This window comes from Centroberyx gerrardi, chromosome 6 (genome assembly GCF_048128805.1).
Source record: "Centroberyx gerrardi isolate f3 chromosome 6, fCenGer3.hap1.cur.20231027, whole genome shotgun sequence".
NCBI classification, from domain to species: Eukaryota; Metazoa; Chordata; class Actinopteri; order Beryciformes; family Berycidae; genus Centroberyx; species Centroberyx gerrardi.
Window position 1 is genome coordinate 19537317 of NC_136002.1, and position 18182 is coordinate 19555498.

At 42.3% G+C, this 18182-nt stretch overlaps 1 protein-coding gene across 1 annotated transcript; it reads left to right on the forward strand.

The window, feature by feature from the left end:
- Positions 1–2655: 2655 nt before the first annotated feature.
- Positions 2656–4969, forward strand: fxyd6 (FXYD domain containing ion transport regulator 6). Its single transcript, XM_071912163.1, has 7 exons — positions 2656–2704; positions 3420–3443; positions 3879–3914; positions 4072–4146; positions 4420–4456; positions 4566–4615; positions 4932–4969. The coding sequence occupies exons 1-7, from the start codon at positions 2656–2658 to the stop codon at positions 4967–4969; spliced, it is 309 nt and encodes a 102-aa protein (XP_071768264.1).
- The last annotated feature ends 13213 nt before the right edge of the window (positions 4970–18182 follow it).

An 18182-nucleotide genomic window follows, 5' to 3' on the forward strand; every position in this document is an offset into this window, starting at 1 on the left:
TCCTGCTTTAGCCTGACTGGTTTGCCTTACTGTGGTAGTTGAGCATGGATCAGTGTTTATTAATCTGTCTGAAGTGAGTGTGAGAGAAGTATAGTTTGGGGCCATCAATCATCACCTCTGAAGTGAAAGATAGATGTCTCTTTCAAGATGTGAACATGGTGACAGACATGCCTTCAAAGTAAACGATATCTTCATTTCTCATCTTTCATCTCTGTTTTTGGTCTTAACTAGGCTGCAAAAATGTCAACTTGTAAAACAGTATTCATATGTGATCCTTATGTTAGTCATTTAGCCTCCATATGTGTACATGAACAAGACTGCCCCAAAGCTAGAAATGAGAGCCATGATCATGTTATCAAGTAAAATTTGATATATTGACAAGAGGAGATACAGTATCTAGGTTATATGTGCAACTAATTGAACACTTTGTGTGTTAATATATATACAGTGTGCCAGAAACAGCTCATATTCTGGTTAAGATCTTATTTGATATATGGTTTTATATCCATATGCTTTGTATATACCTTATTAACTAATGTCTTTGAAAAGTAAAAAAGAATAGTGGGTATAAGGGTATACATGGCTCAGTATCATGGGTATAATTTAATATAATCTCAACCAGTTTGCGTAGGATATGATGTTTACATGTGGTAATTTAGTATTCTGAATAATAACAGGATACTGGCATGCATGTAAACACACTCATTACACAGTACCCAGGATGATGTGGGTGTATTTTCTGATTCACTGTAAGCACCAATAGGATATAAAGTTTATTTGGATCTAAAAGATCAAACAAACATTCTTGAACCTGCACTACCAGCCTCCCACTCACTGTCAGTGTTGAAGCTCCAAAAATTGTCTCTTGTCTGTAGATTATAGGTTTGGGAAAGATCTGTTCGCAAATAATGATTTTTGAGTGACAGGGAAAAAAAATGCACATCCAAACCCACTTCATGCAGCTGCGTCAAAACAAATCCTATAAATAAAATGCGAAGGAATTCCAGTACACTGCAATACAACACAATTCATTCAACTAAATATTTGTCCGACCAAGGTCACAGCAATAACATGCATTCTGTTTTAGGGTGGATTTTCCCTTTTAATGAACATGCCATGCCATTAGTCTAATGGAAGCCATTTGGCCTTCTGTTACTCAATTGCCATCTTGTGTCACATTATCCCAGTGATGTCTGTGTTGCTTGGATCTGTATGAGGGCTCAAAATTAAAATATAAGGAGCACCAACAAACACAGACAGCAACTGGACTGGAATGCTAAGTACTCCTGCTAATGCATGTAACGGGCCGTACAGCCAGAGACAGGTGTATAAAAATTGACAAAGCTAGTCAGATGGACAGAAAGACATGTAGGCAGGCAGGTAGACAGCCAGGCAACACTCTCAAACTCAGAATGAGAGAAACAAAGCCTGAGTAACATAAAGCACTTGGAACCCAGAAGGCTTTCATGGTCTGTGTGGAGAAGAGAAGAGCTGTATACTGAAGACTTGTCATCCTCTGTTTCTTTCAGTGTGGGAGTTTGGCACACTTCTTAAGCCTTTCCTTCAGGGCCTTCTTTCTTAATGTCCAGCCAGGGTTAAACCTGTCTTTCCAAACAGCCTCCGCTTATAAAATACAGCCAGACCGATTCACCCAATGGAGCCAATACCTACGCCCCAACGCTGGCTGCGCTTGTCTGTACTGTTGAACTGTTGCTCTCATTACTCTCTGTTAGCTTGTTTGATGGTTCCTGAAGCTTGATGTATAATACATTACCAGACACTTTGTTTGCACTGGAGAATTTGATGGAGAATTAGACTCCTCATAGATATTGATTCATGACTTCTTGTTGCCACTCGGTCTGCATTCAGAAAACCATAAGTGCTCTGGCCATTACTTCATAACAATGTCAGAAAGAGAAAGCAATAGATTAGCCGACCTTTCAGGCCCGACGCTGTGGGAGTTTTTCAAAAGTGAAGACAGCCTTGAGAGAAGCTTAGACATTTACTCCTTCTACCTGCACTGTAAAAAGGGCACATTGGTGATGAAATGGCACTGAACAGAAGAAAGTGAAGACATTTCTAAGCTTAAATCAAGTAAAGTGTATAGCTTTAAAATGACTTTTCAGTGGTAATGGGAGTTCTGTTTTGCTTTCATAATTGGAACTATTATTGAGTGTGTGTGTGTGTGTGTGTGTGTGTGTGTGTGTGTGTGTGTGCATATAACACACGTGGAAATAGGCCAAGGTTGTGTGGCGTCCGTAGGGAGGCGGGAACAATCTCTGTCAGGAAAAGAGAACATGTATGCAGGCTCTAAACATGGACAGTTACATAAGGAGAAGACTTCATCCTCAGGCCATGTTCAACAGTTCAACACCCGGGGATTGCATGGAGCCAAGGTTGTGATGTGATGCACCTGTCAGCAACAACTACCGTGTGTGTTGGTGGTGTGTGTGTGTGTGTGTGTGCGTGTGCATGTGTTAATTGTCATACTCAAAATTGTGCACGGCCCAAATTGAAGTGGCATGGATGTGCTGGAGTACTGTAGCTTACTAATACAGATCTCTCTCGCTCTATTTCTTTCTTTCTTTCTCTCTCTCTCTCTCTCTCTCTCTCTCTCACCCTCCCTCTTTCTAACTCTCTATTTCAACAGTTGCCATGGAAACTATTTTGCTCTTCCTCTCTTCCCTCCTGGTTTGTGTAGCTGGTAAGTGCCCCCCTACTCACCAAACACACACACACAGGCATGCGTACATAAACACTCACACACACATACATACACACACACACCTACACACATACACGCACACACACCAATAGTCCATAGGGAGGCAGTATAGCGGCAGGTAGTGACGTTACATGAAACGGCACTAGGTGTGGGCTTCTAGCTAAACATCAATTACTGCCTTGAGGGCTTTGTGTGTGGGCTTGACAGACTGACTAGGTGGAGTGAGAGTGTGTGAGGTCTGTTCATATGATTAAATGCAAGACACACACACACATGCACATATGACCACACACAGACACACTCACACTCACCTGAAATAGATAAGAGGGTGTGGTGCTATGCGATGGGCTGTTGTTATGTTGATGTGACTGTTACAAGTTAATTGACACTTGAAGCTGATGTGAGGAAAACAGAAAGATTATGGGAAAGTGTGTGTTAGCGTGTTTGCGTGTGTGTGTGTTTGTTTGTGTGTGTGTGTTTGTGTGTGTGTGTGTGCAGGCGGGTGCCGAAGGAAGCACAAGCCAGTGCCTTTTCACAAAATAAAAACAAAAACACACACACACACACACACACACACACACACACAAAAAACACACTATAGATAGATAGATACTTGATATCCCTGTCTTTTATCCCTCTCTCTCTTCTTCTCACCCTCTGACTCGAACCATTTCCCTTCTTCCCTGTCTCTCAGCTGTAGCAGAGCTCAGTGCACAGGGTGAGTACCCTTGATGTAATCCATAATGGGGTTATACCTCAGTCCTAACAGCCAAATAGATGGGTCTATTGGTTTCCAGATCAGGTCAGAGCCTAGTGGATTTCCTCACTACAGCGAACATTTTGCGGGTGGATGGATTAAGAGTAAGGATAGCCAGACCCAACTGTGTCTTGAATAGAAAGAGATTTTGTACAGAGCGAGATCAATACTGGACAGATGAGAGTGATGGTTAGACAAGAAAGAAGAGCAATTGTACCTGTATGGACACATAATTAAACCTAAGATGCAGAGCATGGAAATGAATAGAGTGCAGAACAACACTACACTTTAGCTTGCTTATTTTCAGCATTTTAAGTATGTGCTGAATGGCATTGATAAAATATTGACGATAAACTCACTAGTTCTCATTACACGTTTTCTACCATGTGTTCACAGATGGCAAGGAGAAAGTTGAAGATCCATTTGTCTATGGTAAGTCTGGAAAAATCAGTGAATTTTCTGTTACTCGCCATCATCGCAACATTGTTTTAACACAGAGAACCTATTGCCTTAAATGGCTTACTGATGATAATTTCTCTCTCCTGTTCCTCTCTCCTTTCTGTCTTTGTCTTATCAACCCTTTCTTTAGACTATGAGAGCCTGAGGATTGGAGGACTGGCATTTGCTGTGGTGTTGTTCACACTGGGCATTCTTCTCATCCTCAGTAAGTTTACCTCCGTCTGTGTGTGTGCGCGCACCTGTACGAGTGTCTGTGTGTGTGCTTGTGTATAATTTCATTATGTGTACATGCATGCAATGTAATCAGATATTACAATCAAATTAAAAATGATGAATCATTAAATAATGAATCATTATTCAATTTCCACCCTATGTTATTACACCATCTTATGTGCTTAGTCGTTTCACCTGTATGTGTTACAGACAGTACATCTAATCAAGTCATCTAGTCAGTACTAATGATTTCTTGTGTTTCTAGGTCGGCGATGCCGCTGCAGTATCAACCAGAAGCCCAGGTATGTCAGCGTCCCTCTCTGATTGGCAGATGGCTGGGTTGTGTAAGGGCTTTTTTTTGTCACAATACATTATTTGGTCACCATGACAACCTGTGGATTCTCTCTCCAGGGCCCCTGGAGACGAGGAGGCACAGGAGGAGAACCTGATTGTCTCCAAGGGTGAGATGCACAGTTTAACTCTCCTCAGTCCTCCGTCAGCTCCCCTCACCTCTGGCTCACCCCTGACACACATCCATAATTGAGTTTCCCATGGGAATACCCTCAGTGCAGGGGGGTATTCTCGCTGTGTTCATGTGTTAGTATGTGTTGTGTGTGTGTGACAGGCAAAAAGAGCGAGAGCGCAAGTGAGTGCATGGATGAGAGACCAAAGTACCCAGGGAGAAATGTACTGCATGTGTTCATGTGTAATGTTTTGTATTTGAAAGAAACTGACTTCAACTAAATCGCTTGTCCTTGACTGTTTTTTTTTTTTCAGCTGCAGCGGCTGCCAAAGAGACTCCAGCGGAGAACTAGGGCAATTCCTCCGGACTGCTGGACTGCCTACTAAAATGATGATCAATTTTATTTGATATTAAACCACTACCACAGTGAAGAAATTGATGATTATTATGATTGATTGGCTGTATGACAGGGTAAGAAGGGAGCTGTAAGTTTGGAGGAGGTGTAATATGTATATAGACCTTGTGCCCTGAAGATAAATCTCTAGCCTGTTGTTCCGTGCTCCGTTGTGACCGTGCCAGTCTCTCAGTGCTCTCGTCTGTTCCTGTGCCTTTCTGTGACAGTCTGTCTCTCTCCAGTACTTTGTCTTAGCCAGTAGCACCTTCTACACAAGATTGTCTTTCAAGACCAATCCCCTTAGGAGAAATTTCAATGTTGTGTGGTCCGCTGTGCTTTGTTTTGTACTTCTATTGCCTTTAGGTTTTAGGATTTGTTGTTCTGTTTTGTTTGTCGATAGTCCTTGATAATGTTTTTCACATTTGGATAATAACATATATACCTGCATATATTAGTATAGATAGCTTCCACATAAAGAATATAGCTAAATATCCTACATTTAGGTCTTTGTCTGAATGGTTGCTGTGTGTTTGTGTGTGTGTGTGTGTGTGTGCGTGTGCGCGTGCATGTTTATGCGTGCCTATGTGAGTGTATGCATGTGCGTGCATATCCTGTATGCGTATGAGTGTGTGTGTACATCGTGTGTGCATGTGTCTGTTTACATGTAACTGTGATGGGCCTTATATAAGACAATCTGCCACAACTGCCACAGTTCACTGACCGAGCACAGGAATGGTTCGCAGGTATCTGTATGAGCTCCCCCACTGCAGTATTTTACTAACTTTAGTTGGGGGAGCTTTTGCATCAGCTGTCTCACTGCCTTGTTCTCCACACCTCCACTCTTCTGCTCAATAACTGGCTCCGCTGGGATTAACTAATCTCTGGCAGACTACGATCAGTTTCCCCATGCCTATCCACTCACGAGTGCCACAAATCTGTGTCTCTTTCTTTTTTTCTTTCATTTATGTTTTTTTATAGTACCCTATTGCGTATTCAATCTTTCAGCCATTGGTGTTGAGTTGCTTTGAATGACTGTGCATGCAGTTAATTTAAGATAGTGTGTGTGTGTGTGCGTGTGTCTGTGTGTTGGGTTTGAGAGAGAGAGAGAGAGAGAAAGAGAGAGATTAAAACTCAGATTCTTTATGTGCCAGACTACAGTAATAGTAGCCTAATATAAGCCAAATCATAGAGAGAGTATAGATGAACATTCCTTGTTGTGAATCCTATGTCAGGTCAGGCATTCACTAATGTGGAGTCTAACTCTGAGTGTCACTGTTTTAAAGATAACATCTGTACAAGTAAATGCTATGTTCATTCTACGCATGAGGCTTTGTTGTGTAGCAACAGTTTGTGCTTTTGGCATAAGAAATAAAAGTATGTCTAAACACACAGTATAATGTGTTCATTGTGTTTATTTAGATGAATAGTAATCGATTTTAGTGTAAATCTCATGGCAGGGTTCTCCAGATGTTTGAGGGCTTTTGCTTAAACATGTCAGCCTGGAAAATCACACTTCATGAGGAACCTTCCAACAGCACATGAAATCAATCTGCTAATTTCACATTCAATGTCATCCAAGGTTGTACGCTGATACTTGGTACTATGAAACTATGTCAGAAAATGAGTTCCTCGACACGACAGCCAGTAATATGCTCTCCTGTCCTCTATGATCCCAAAGGTTACTACATCTACTCTTTATTGGCATCAAAGTCCAAACTTTATGGGACCATAAATGTGTAACTGAGGAGCGCGTAGCTGAGAAGGGGCTGGGCTGAAAAATGGCTTTGAGGCTGGAGAAGTGGTTTGTGTGTGTGTGTGTGTGTGTGTGTGTGTGTGTGTGTGTTAGAGGGTGGATCTGTGGAGTAGGAGTTTGGTCTGGTCTGCACCTGCCCCTGGCGCAGACAGGGCCACACACAAACACACACACACACCTGAGAGGACCTAATACAGAGAGTCTCTGCAGCTCAGGTGAGTTACGGCTTGATTTCCTAAACCAACATTAAATGCGCAGGTCAGTCATCATAATCAATCCACTGTTTGCACTTCAGATACTTCACAATTGATATGAACTCTTGCTGACGGATCATAGGACTGTTAATTCATATTAAGGGAGTGAACTGTTGCTTGTTATGCTTAGCTCTAATGTCTAAAATGCTTAGTTCTGTCTTTTTTTTGCCATTCTAATAATGAAAAGCTACACTTTTTCTAATGAAGTTGCTCCACTATTTAATGAGGAAAAAACCACACAGGGCTTAACTAATGTGAGTTTTTAAAGTGGGTTTAGAGGACATGTTTAGAGGACAGGCAGTGCACTCTGTTGTCTATGTTCATATTAATTGTCATCCCATGGAGCAAACCTAATAATATTAAGGCACTGCAGTTCTGGGAAAGTACGGTTATATTTATATTCCACGTTATTAAGCAGTTATTCATCACAGCTACTCTTACCCAATCTATATCCTATATTGGACTCTAGAAGGTTCAAGGTTAATGAATATGGAAGTTGTAATATATTAATGAGTAACTGTCTTTTCAGTCTGGTATGCTTTCATGCTCAGTGGCGCACTGGAGAGGTCCCGACACATAATGGATGAGAGCACATAAGTCCACAACTCACACTGACATGCCTGAACAAAATGGCGAGAGGAAATTTTCAGTCTGTTAATCTGTGTTGGTTAATGATTGTAGGTCAGGAGATTTAGATCAGAAGAGACGCTTGTGCATGTGTGTGTGTGTGTGTGTGTGTGTGTGTAAAAGATGGTGAGAGAAGGGTGGGGGAAAGTGGATCAATATCGCCATTAACCTCTTAAAGTTCTCAATGGAGATCAAGGCAATCAGTTTGCTATTAAGACTGCAGCGGGGAAACCACTGAAGCAATTAGTCAGGACGTATAGAGTTTCCGAGCCTTTCAACCACCTCTCATTTAAACTGAATAGCCGATTCAAACAAGTCTCCAACTTTATTAAAATGGAGAGATTATTGAAACTAAATCCATGCAAATTCTTTACCCAGCAAACAATGTTTTTCAGATACCAAACCTGATGGTGAATGCTTTTCTCATTGTTACATCGCTGATGTAAACAGGGTGTACCTGTCAAACAAAAAGTCAAGACAAAAGAATTTTTGATGAAACTAAAAGCAGCAGATCACCAACTGCCAGCTGCTGTTTTCATAGACTTCTTGTTTATTTTCTTTATTCATTTCTCTCACAGTTTTGTCATCAGAACAGTCACACACAGACGAGGCAACATGTCTTCTGCCGGAGGTAAGTTACACAGCAGCTGAATTTCTATCTACAAACAGAAGACTGGAAAAGCCGCTTTAACATGAAACCATTTGATCGATGCACCATTTCAATGAACATTGGCATATTCTTGCTGTCTGATTCAAAGTCAGAAACACTAACAACAACATGGAAATCGTGCTCCGGGTTAAAGCAAGGTAGACTGATTAACTGTTTAACGAAAGTAATTTAGGCAGACAATGCCAGGCGGTGATGAATAGCAACATGTGGCTTAATATAGGCCATGGAGAGTGTCCTCTGTTAGCTAGACAAAGGGCAAAAACCACAGGGAGTCATGGAGCCTCACAGCGCTGGCTCAACCGACTCACATTTTCAGCATTCTGCCCCTGCCTATCATGTTCACTAAATCTATATTGCTGAATATAGTGTCTGGCAGTAGGGTGCCATAGTGAGTATAGGGAGACTACCCAACAAGTTGAGCACCCTGCGTTCAAGAAAGCAAAGAGAGAGTTTCCATACTGGGGAATAATAACACATTACAGTATCATTGTTTGTAGGAACAATGATATCATAACATCTGCATTGCCTTGTAGTTGTAAATCTGATCGCCAACCTGTCACCATTTTCCCAGACTTCCCCAAAATAGCATCATGACTGATTGAAACACATCTATAGGGAATGGGCCAACATTGATTATGTCCTAGTTTCTTAATTTTCACAGACAGGGAATCATTCAGTCATTCCTAAAACCCTCAAGATATCTATAAACAGGGTGGGTGCATTTAAATTGTGCATAGTGCAATATTATAGGAGGCAGTAAAGTAGGATTTATGGATGGATATCACTGAATTGCAATGAATTGAACTGTAATGTGGAATGTTAACACAAGAAGAAATAAAAACAGGAGCAGAGGTGAAATCAATAAATACTCAGAAGACCATAAAAAGCAGACACCACACTCACTTTGTTAATAACACTGTTTATTGGTGTAAATGTTGTGTAAACTGTGACATCTCAGCCATTACGGGCTCCATGACCCACAGAGAAAGCAAAACAATTTTTTGAACATTGATCATGAGTGTGCTGCTGGCCTGAGACTGCAGCGGTTATGTCTGGAGCCTCTAACAACTAAAGTGTAAGGGCTCCCTAGGGAAACTGGGGTTTTCTAATGGGTTTTTACCGCTCTTCCTCCTCTGTCTCTCCCCAGGTGCTAGTGTTGACCTTGATGCAGACTTTGTATATGGTAAGTGACTACAGCTTAGAATTATAACTGCTAGGATGGACTATTTTAACTTTGTTTCACCTCTGCCAGCGCTCAGAAAGGAAGAGAAAGGAAGAAAGGAAGAGAATGTAGAAAGTTCACATAAGAGAAATGGAGTTTCTACAAAAATACAAAGAAAGAAAGAAAAGGCCAGCACAGCTAAAAGTTAGAAGGGCAAAGAGGGTGGGAAGGTGCAGACGGAGAGAGAAAGAGAGACAGAATGATTATAGCCTTAGTGTAGTCAGTCTGCACCACACTACAAAAACAGAGGACTAATAGAAGTCACATCATAGGAAGAAAAAAAGGTAAGACAGTCGGAGACATGGAGAGGGAAAACCAGAGAAAGACAGCGTAAAGGTGTGAGGGGAAAGAGAGAGGAAGACAGTAAGAAAATGTGTGAGAGAGAGAGAGAGAGAGAGAGAGAGAGAGAGAATGCAGTTGCCATGGGTGACAGTGGTGTGGTGACAATGTCCTACGTGTGTAACTTACAGACTACTACACACTACGTGTTGGAGGTCTGGCCTTCGCTGGGGTCATTGTGTTCCTGTCTGTCATCCTACTGGCTGGTAAGTCAACAGCCACATCCTGCGTGTGTGTGTGTGTGTGTGTGTGTGTGTGCATATGTGTGTGTGTGTGCTTGCATGTGTGTATGAGAGAGAGAAAGAAGCCAGAGCAGAGCAAGAGAGAGAGGCTGAGAGAGAAGTAAGGTGAGGTGTGAAAGGTGCGTGTGAATTTGTGTGGTGTGTAGAATGTGGTTGAACTTCTATCATATGCCGCAAGAAAGATTGGTTGAATGTGTAGAAAGATGCCTGTGAAAAATGATAATAATGATAAAAAAAAACGCATTTCCATTGAGTGAAGGGGGCTGAAAGGTATCTCTTGCTCCCATCTTACACCTCTCTTTCAATTGCTGTTGTTATCAGCGCTGCCTTGTTGAGTTAATGGAGAATAGCACTGAGCTCTGGGAAGCTGGGTGCTCGCAATAATCACTCAATCTCTTTTTCCTCTAAAGGCAACAAGATCCGCAACTGTGGCAAAACCAAGGTGAGAGAGAGAGAGAGTCTGTATGTAGCAACTGAATTGAACTTGGGATATCCGTGTAGAGGCTACCATTCCCTACAGCTATTAAAAAGGAGTGGTTTGCCAATAGGAGGTAAAACATGGCTTTAGTGACATCTGCTGGCGATCACGGGACAAAACTAAATATGTAAAATGTCAAAAAGGTCATGGATTCAATTTCCACACACCAAGTTAAAGGGTGATGTGGCGCCCCCAGTTTTCAGTCCTTCTTCACCTACCCCACTAGTTGGCTATCAAATCAATTTGATTATGGAGAGTCTATCTGAAGTCTAACTAAGACACTACAAAACATCCAGTGATGTTCAGCTACTTTTGATTTTGATTTTTTTTTTTATCTATATGTGGAGGTAATGCCTGGTATTATTGTCTTCTATCTCAAACACCACCTAGATGTCAATTAACATCTCAAAAAACATGTTTTAGTGTTTCTGACCCCTTTAAATGTGATACAACTCCTGTCAGGTTATTCTTTCACAGCTGATGCTAAAGTGAGATAAAATGAGAAATGATGAAAAGCTATAATTCGCAGATGAAAATGACAACTCCTTTCTTTTTTTTTTTCTTCAGAAAAGGCACGTAGAGGAAGACTAACTGAGCAGAACACCCGCGAGACCAAACTGAGCACTATGATGTTATTGACTATATTATGTGTAAGAATACAATGATTTTGTATTAATAAAGTGTCGACTGTGTGGACCAACAGTGATTATGTTCTGTTAATGTTTGTTTGATGTTAAAAGCCCACCTGGATTTTAGAACATTGTTAGAAAATACTATAAAAATGGATGAACAGATTAGAAAAAAATCCCTCCCTGCACTTTGGAGTATTACAGACCTATATGATAAACAGTGACAGTAAACAGAAAGTTTCTATGGATATTTTATCATTTAGTCCTACACATATGAATTCTTGAAGGTTAGCACTTGCTGATGGAAAGTAATCTCTTTGCAACTACTTAATCACACTATAACTCAACCTAATTACCTGTCACAGTTCCTACTTTAATTTATTGTAGGTAGACTTCTGTCAATGAATTTGAGATTGAAAAACAAAGTCTTTAATCCATCTAAATCAAAGACAGGCGGGCTGAAGCTATTGTACAGCAGGTGGCGCTACACTCCACCCTAACAAAATAATCACTGTAATATTCAATAGTGGATTTATAGCGACCTTATCATACTTTATGGTATTATTTTGTATCCCCTGTGGCATCACTATAATATTCATACATAATATTCCCTCAGGCGCTTACAGTTTTGCTGTGATATTTGTATAAGATCCTTCTGCCAGTTATTATAGTCTTACTATAGTTCTTTTTTGTAAGGGCAACTCCGGACTGGCCCGTAATTTAGCCTACCTAAAGTGATTTATCAAAGTAATCACATGTGTGTGATGTATTCATGAGCCTGTTATTCATTTCATCATAGCAGAAGAAAGGTCATGCTTTTGTCAGGAGTGCTTTGCTCTGCTCTTTCAAGCACTATCATAATTCTATTATTTTCCTATAATAACTGATAGTTCTGCTGTGATATCTGTATAGTATCCTTCCACAGTTTATTACTATACAGTATGCCGTTTTCATAAGCGTATTTGGGAGATGGTGAGGCTGCCTTTTTAAGTCAAGTAAAGTCTATTTGTAGAACATAACACACATATTTGTCACCACGTGCTTTACAAAAAACAAGGGACGCAAAAATATATATATATATATATATATAAAAGATAATAAAAACTCGGATGCAAAATCCAAGAACGAATCTTCCCTGGATGTGCAGTAACAAACATGAACACAGGGTGGCATCATAAGACCAACATGGCCACAGGAAGACCCACAATGGCAAACTTAGTCTATGAACTTAAGATAAGGTCCGATAAGATAAGATAAGGTAGCACTTTATTGATCCCCTTGGGGAAATTCAGGAAACTTATATGTTAAGAAAACAGTGGCAGCCGCTTAATTAAGAGACTGTCCATCAGGGAAATCAATTGATTCCATAGTTGTTGCAAATACTGTAGGACAGAAGAAGTAGGCTAAAAAATCAACTGGTAATCCTGTAATACATTTAGCAGGATACTATACAAATATCACAGCAAAACTGTAAACAATTGGCCCAATCTAAAATTCTAGGCTATTACAAAGTAGGGATAAGTTCACTAGAAATTCACTATTGAGCCCCAGAAACACGTCCCTATACCGGGATAGGCTATTACAGGGAATAGATATAATAGGAGATAAAAAACAAAAAAACAAAACACGATATTGGCTTACTAAAAAAAAATCACTATTGAGTACAGGCACACAATAAATAGGAATACTGTAGGAATAATGTGATTTTTTTTTTTTGGATAGAGGGCAGCCATATATCACGCTAAACCCTCAACATTACAGGACATCCTGTCACGCAGTAAAGGAAAGTTTTCTTTTTGCGTGTGAAGACTGTGACTATACTTTAGATAGGACAGCTCACGTCGTTGCAGCTACACAAGAGCCAGCCCGAGGAGTGGCATCGCAGGCTACTGTATTTCCACCGCTGCAGCAGGATGACAAAGCGCATTAATCATACCGCCAGAAAACTGCGCCTGATTAATTATCCCTGAATAAATAAGTCGTTACAGGCAGAGACAGGAGCTGTCAACTGGGTAAGTCCCAAGGACCCCCTGCTCTCTCTCTCTCTCTCTCTCTCTCTCTCTCTCTCTCTCTCTCTCTCTCTCTCTCTCTCTCTCTCTCTCTCTCTCTCTCGTTTTTCCACCTGAACTTGTGGAAAAATGAGGGACTGTGCTGACTAAAAGTGAACATAGCCCATACTGCCAGGCCCACTCCAACAGTGCGGTTGGTGAAGCAGGCGGTTTTACCGGTTGGATCCCCGAGGGCCCAGATCAGCTGTTTTGCATAAGGGCTTCAGTTGAGGTAAGCATGAGAAGCCATTTATCACACAGTTCTCTGGCCCTGATAACATCACAGCACCACGAGGAGGTCTGGAGAACAACACACACACACACACACACACACACACACACACACACACACACACACACACACAGAATGCTGGACAGGTGTGAGAGGGCTGATCAGTTACTGTTCCCATAGCCAGAGAGGAAAGAAACAACCTACTGGTAACTGCCAGTAAAAAAAAAAAAGCACCTGGGCGAATGAGGCAAACAGAAATATGGAGAGTGGGTGGAATGTGTTTTCCTGGCGTGGTTTGGATCCACTCATCCTCTCTCCCATCCTTCCTGTTTGTCTCTACTGTAAACCTCTCCATGCCAAAAAGATAATTACAGAAAAGAGTGGGAGTGGCCTCTTCTAAGTTATCTTTGGTCACTGAATGGTTCGATGAGCATGGAAACAATATAAATCATCAGCTGTCATAGTCACCGGACCAGCAAAACACAAAATTTCTTGTGGAAGAACGGTGATGCATCCCTTCATTACAAGTTGAGATTATTGCAGTTATAAACTATTAGGAATCTGAGGCACAATTAAGCTTTTCTCTGTGGTGGAGCAACATCAGCACCTTTTATGTTGTGTCATTATGTGTGTGTGTGTGTGTGTGTGTGTGTGTGTTCTTTTCCAACATCTTTATGTTCTTTTACTGTGTAAATCACACATAGTATCGGAGGCAAAATAGGCTGCACTGCACAGTAGATTCACAAAGTAAAATCAGCATCAAGATCTAAGAGCAAAGCATGCCGAGAGATGGAAAGTAAATATTTTCCTCTCTATTGTCAGTTAAATGCTGAGGGTAACTAACATGCCAAGACAGTAAAGCTCCTTATTTACTGTTTTGACTCTCTCTCTCTCTCTCTCTCTCTCTCTCTCTCTCTCTCACTCTTTCTCTCTCTCTTATCTCTCTCTCTCTCTCTCTCTCTCTCTCTCTCTCACTCTTTCTCTCTCTCTTATCTCTCTCTCTCTCTCTCTCTCTCTCTCTCTCTCTCTCTCTCTCTCTGTGCATGTGTGTGTGTGTGTGTGTAGGGAATAGAGCAGGTTAACCAGTAAAACAGAGGTACAGCAGTGTTAAAGCGTGGGAAAGTGATAAGATCAAAGCACAAGAGGTCAAGATGGAAAGTCCACTCTCAGCAAAGCTCTCCATGTCCTCTCACGCCTGCTCTCTCTCTCTCTCTCTCTCTCTCTCTCTCTCTCTCTCTTTTTCTCTCTCTGTTTCCATCTCTCTATATCTGTTGTGCACATTTTATCGGTTACACAAACATTCAATTATAGACTGGTAAAAGTTAGAGGCATGAAGCATGAAGAAGTCATAACAGAGATATTGCCTTGGTTTATAGTTGACTTCATCTCATGTAACGGACCAGAACTGGAAGGATTTGAGTGTAAACAGTAGCTATCTTTGTTTATTTATCCCTTATTTATCAACTATAGTCTCTTAACTGACCTGGGGATAAGTACTGTGCGATATCATGTAAGACAGTGGGGCCCAAAAAATTTTGGTTCGGAGGGCCAAGGCCTAAAATTCAACAGTAAGTTGCAGCCAATCCTATTAGACACTGATTATTGAGAGATGTAACTAGTAAAAAGTGGCTTCATAGATTCATAGATCACAGTGATTATTAATATGTCTTGTAATGAGACAATTTTGTCAACAGAACTTCTTTGATATCATTTAATTGAATCAAAATGTATGTAGATATTTTAAAAACACCAGAATATTTGCACTGTTTAAAGTCTGGAACCCTTTGGATAGCCACATTTCTTTTGGAGAGGGACAGATTTGGCCTGCAGGCTCCATTATGGCCACTTCTTCTATTAAGACCTGGAGCAGAGGTCACCAACTGTAGCTTTACCTTGTCCTTCTGAAAATTCAGCAAAGATCTACAGTATGTGGACTTTCCTCTCATACAGTAAGCAGTGTGATGTTATCTTATAATGATAACATCTTTAATTGTGACCACTGGGTGTCACTAGATATCTCTGATCAATATCTCTGTACAAGCCATAACCATATTCCTGTGACTCAGTTTTTACCATATTCAAATTCAGATTATAAACATTAATCCTCTACCGAGCTTTTTAAATTCCACTCTCCTATTTATGGTTGAGGGACATAGTTGAAGTCAGAAAGTGTGTTTGTGTGTCACCCACTGCGGAGCGAGAGCGTCGGGTCTCTAGGTTGGTCCCATAGAGGACGCCTTTAGCGGCAGCCATCTTGGAAGTGGTGGTATCGCCCTGGCACAGTATGTTTTTGTCTGCGGGCATTCTGTCTGCTTCAGATGTGCATCATTCCCCATCTCTTGCTTTTCCTTTTGCCTTTTCAATCTCATCGCCTCCCCCATCTCCCTTGCCTCCCTCCTTCTCAGCCATGCAGATTGTCTCATTTGCAAATGTAGAAAAAACGAGTGGAGGAAAACGAGAGAGAAATGGAGAGATGAACATCCAGCAGAAGAAGGTACCCCCCCACACACACACACCTCCTTCGCCCCTCACCCCCATCCTCTCGTTATCCTCCCCAGCTCATTTGAATAAATTAACACCCCTTGATGTCTCGTGCGCACGCGCACACACACTCACGCAAAGACACACATACACATGCGCATACACACTCGAGCAAACACACACAGGCACACACACAAATACATGTGCACACACACTTGGCTGTAGGGTAGGAGAGCAGCCAGAAATATCTGTCCTGTGCTTTGCTGCCATGTAAACACATGCACACACGCACACACATCCTCTGATGTGCTGATACACTCTCACACATCTGCCACAACACTCACGCATGCTTGGTTAAAGGCAAACACACACCATTGGTTGGCGCCTTGCTCTTAATGTACTGCAGCACAGTGGTGTGTGATTCATATTAGCCTAATGCAGATGAGGCTCCTCCGTACACGGCAGCATGCAGAGCCAGCTAGGCGGCCGCACTGAGCCCCTCTGAGGAAGAGGGGCGCTGCAGCACATCGACCACGGCTGGGACTGACACTGAACATGAGGACGGGGCTTTGGGGTTGTGAAGGCCTCGAATGTTCATTTTCAATGCCATGTTGTAGTTTTAAACCCCCACAGGCCCCACAGATCCAGCTGATCCACTAGTGTGTAATGTGCCTCCTTTTCACCCCCTCCAACTCCTCCAACCACCATCCCATCCGACCCCACACCCCACACCCCACCATCGCCCCTATTCCTGCAGCTCGCTCCCCATCCTCATTTAGATTACTGTAACCTTGCAAAGAACTAAGCAGTATTGCAGTGTGCCCTCTCCCCCTCCTAATTCTGACCTTGCTGAGGTTTCAGTGGGCTGGGGGCTGTGCATTAATACTAGATACATTAGCGCTAATATGATCCTAGCATGTAGTCAGGGCCTGAGGGGAGCTCTGATTGTCTGAGCATTAACATTAACATCCACATTAACTTACCCGCCTCATCACTCTCTCTGTCTGCCCCCCACCCTCCCTCTGCTTTCTCTGTTTCTCTCTCTGTCTCTCTCTCTCTCTCTCTCTCTCTTTCCTTCTTTTTCCTTGTCATTCTCTTTTTCTCTCTCCCTGCTCCCCCTTTTCCAGCCCTCACTCTTTTTCTTCCTCAATCAACAAACTCCCTTCCTCTCACTCTCCTCCTCTCTTCCCTCCCTCCCTTCCTTTCTCCCTCCCTATCTCCAGGCAACGATGGAGCAGAGTGATGGGGAGAGTGATGGAGATGAGTCACATGACACGGTGGTTTTTAGTGGTGTGGCGGCGGTGGTGACAGTCTGTCCTGGGTCCTGTCCACAGTGACAGTCCCTATAGCTGTCTGGGAGCTGCTTGCCTTTTCTCTGGCCTGGCTGGCCCGGCTCAGCCTGTCAGCCCCCATGATGATCACTGGCTGACATACAGTACAACCTGCTTGGCGCTGTCAGGACGACTCACATCAGCCCCTTAACCAGCTTGCCACGCTGCCTTTTGATGTCCTGACAGAGACTTTACGTGTTACCATGCAGGGCTTCAGTTGTTGGGTGGAGCTTCTGTGTCCGAGAGTCTTGGTTTGAGTGTCAAGATCTAGGGTCTAGATCCTGTTTGTAGGAACAGTTTGTCACGGGGAGAGGAGGAAGACAGTTGAGGTGCAGTACACATGGAGCAGAGACAGATTATTCTCCCAGGGCTGTCAGATTTAAAAACAAGAGTGCCCATCTCTCTCACCACTGCAGGCTCCACTCCTGTTTCTTGATTTTAGAGCTGTGGACCATGGGCTTTGGCACATAATGCTGCAAATGTGTGAGTGTGTGCATCTACTGCATGAAAGAATTTAAAAGTACACATCTGGAAGTATGTGTATCACATACATGGAAGTGATTGGGCATGCACTCTGTATGTGTCCCTGTCATGTTCGTTGTATGGCGATTATGAGTGTGTGTATGTGTGTGTGTATGTGTGTGTGTGTTTCTGAGAGTGCATGGGCGTGCGTGTCTCCACCTGTTACATAACAGAGAGTGGAGGCAGAGTGCACTGCCTTGCTGGACGCACCACAGGGGCTCTTCAGTGGGAGTGAGAGAGACCACAGCTTGCCTCAGATTCAGCTTCCACAACCAGGACTCCTTTTGGTTACTACACTCCTCCCTCTTAAACACCACAATATTATACCACAACAATGGGATAG

Bases quoted from the DNA above. Each gene is read 5' to 3' on its own strand.
- fxyd6 (XM_071912163.1), top strand. From the start codon at position 2,656: ATGGAAACTATTTTGCTCTTCCTCTCTTCCCTCCTGGTTTGTGTAGCT. The intron at 3,444-3,878 runs GTGAGTACCCTT...ATGTGTTCACAG, and splicing joins AGCAGAGCTCAGTGCACAGG to ATGGCAAGGAGAAAGTTGAA. The intron at 4,616-4,931 runs GTGAGATGCACA...TTTTTTTTTCAG, and splicing joins GAACCTGATTGTCTCCAAGG to CTGCAGCGGCTGCCAAAGAG.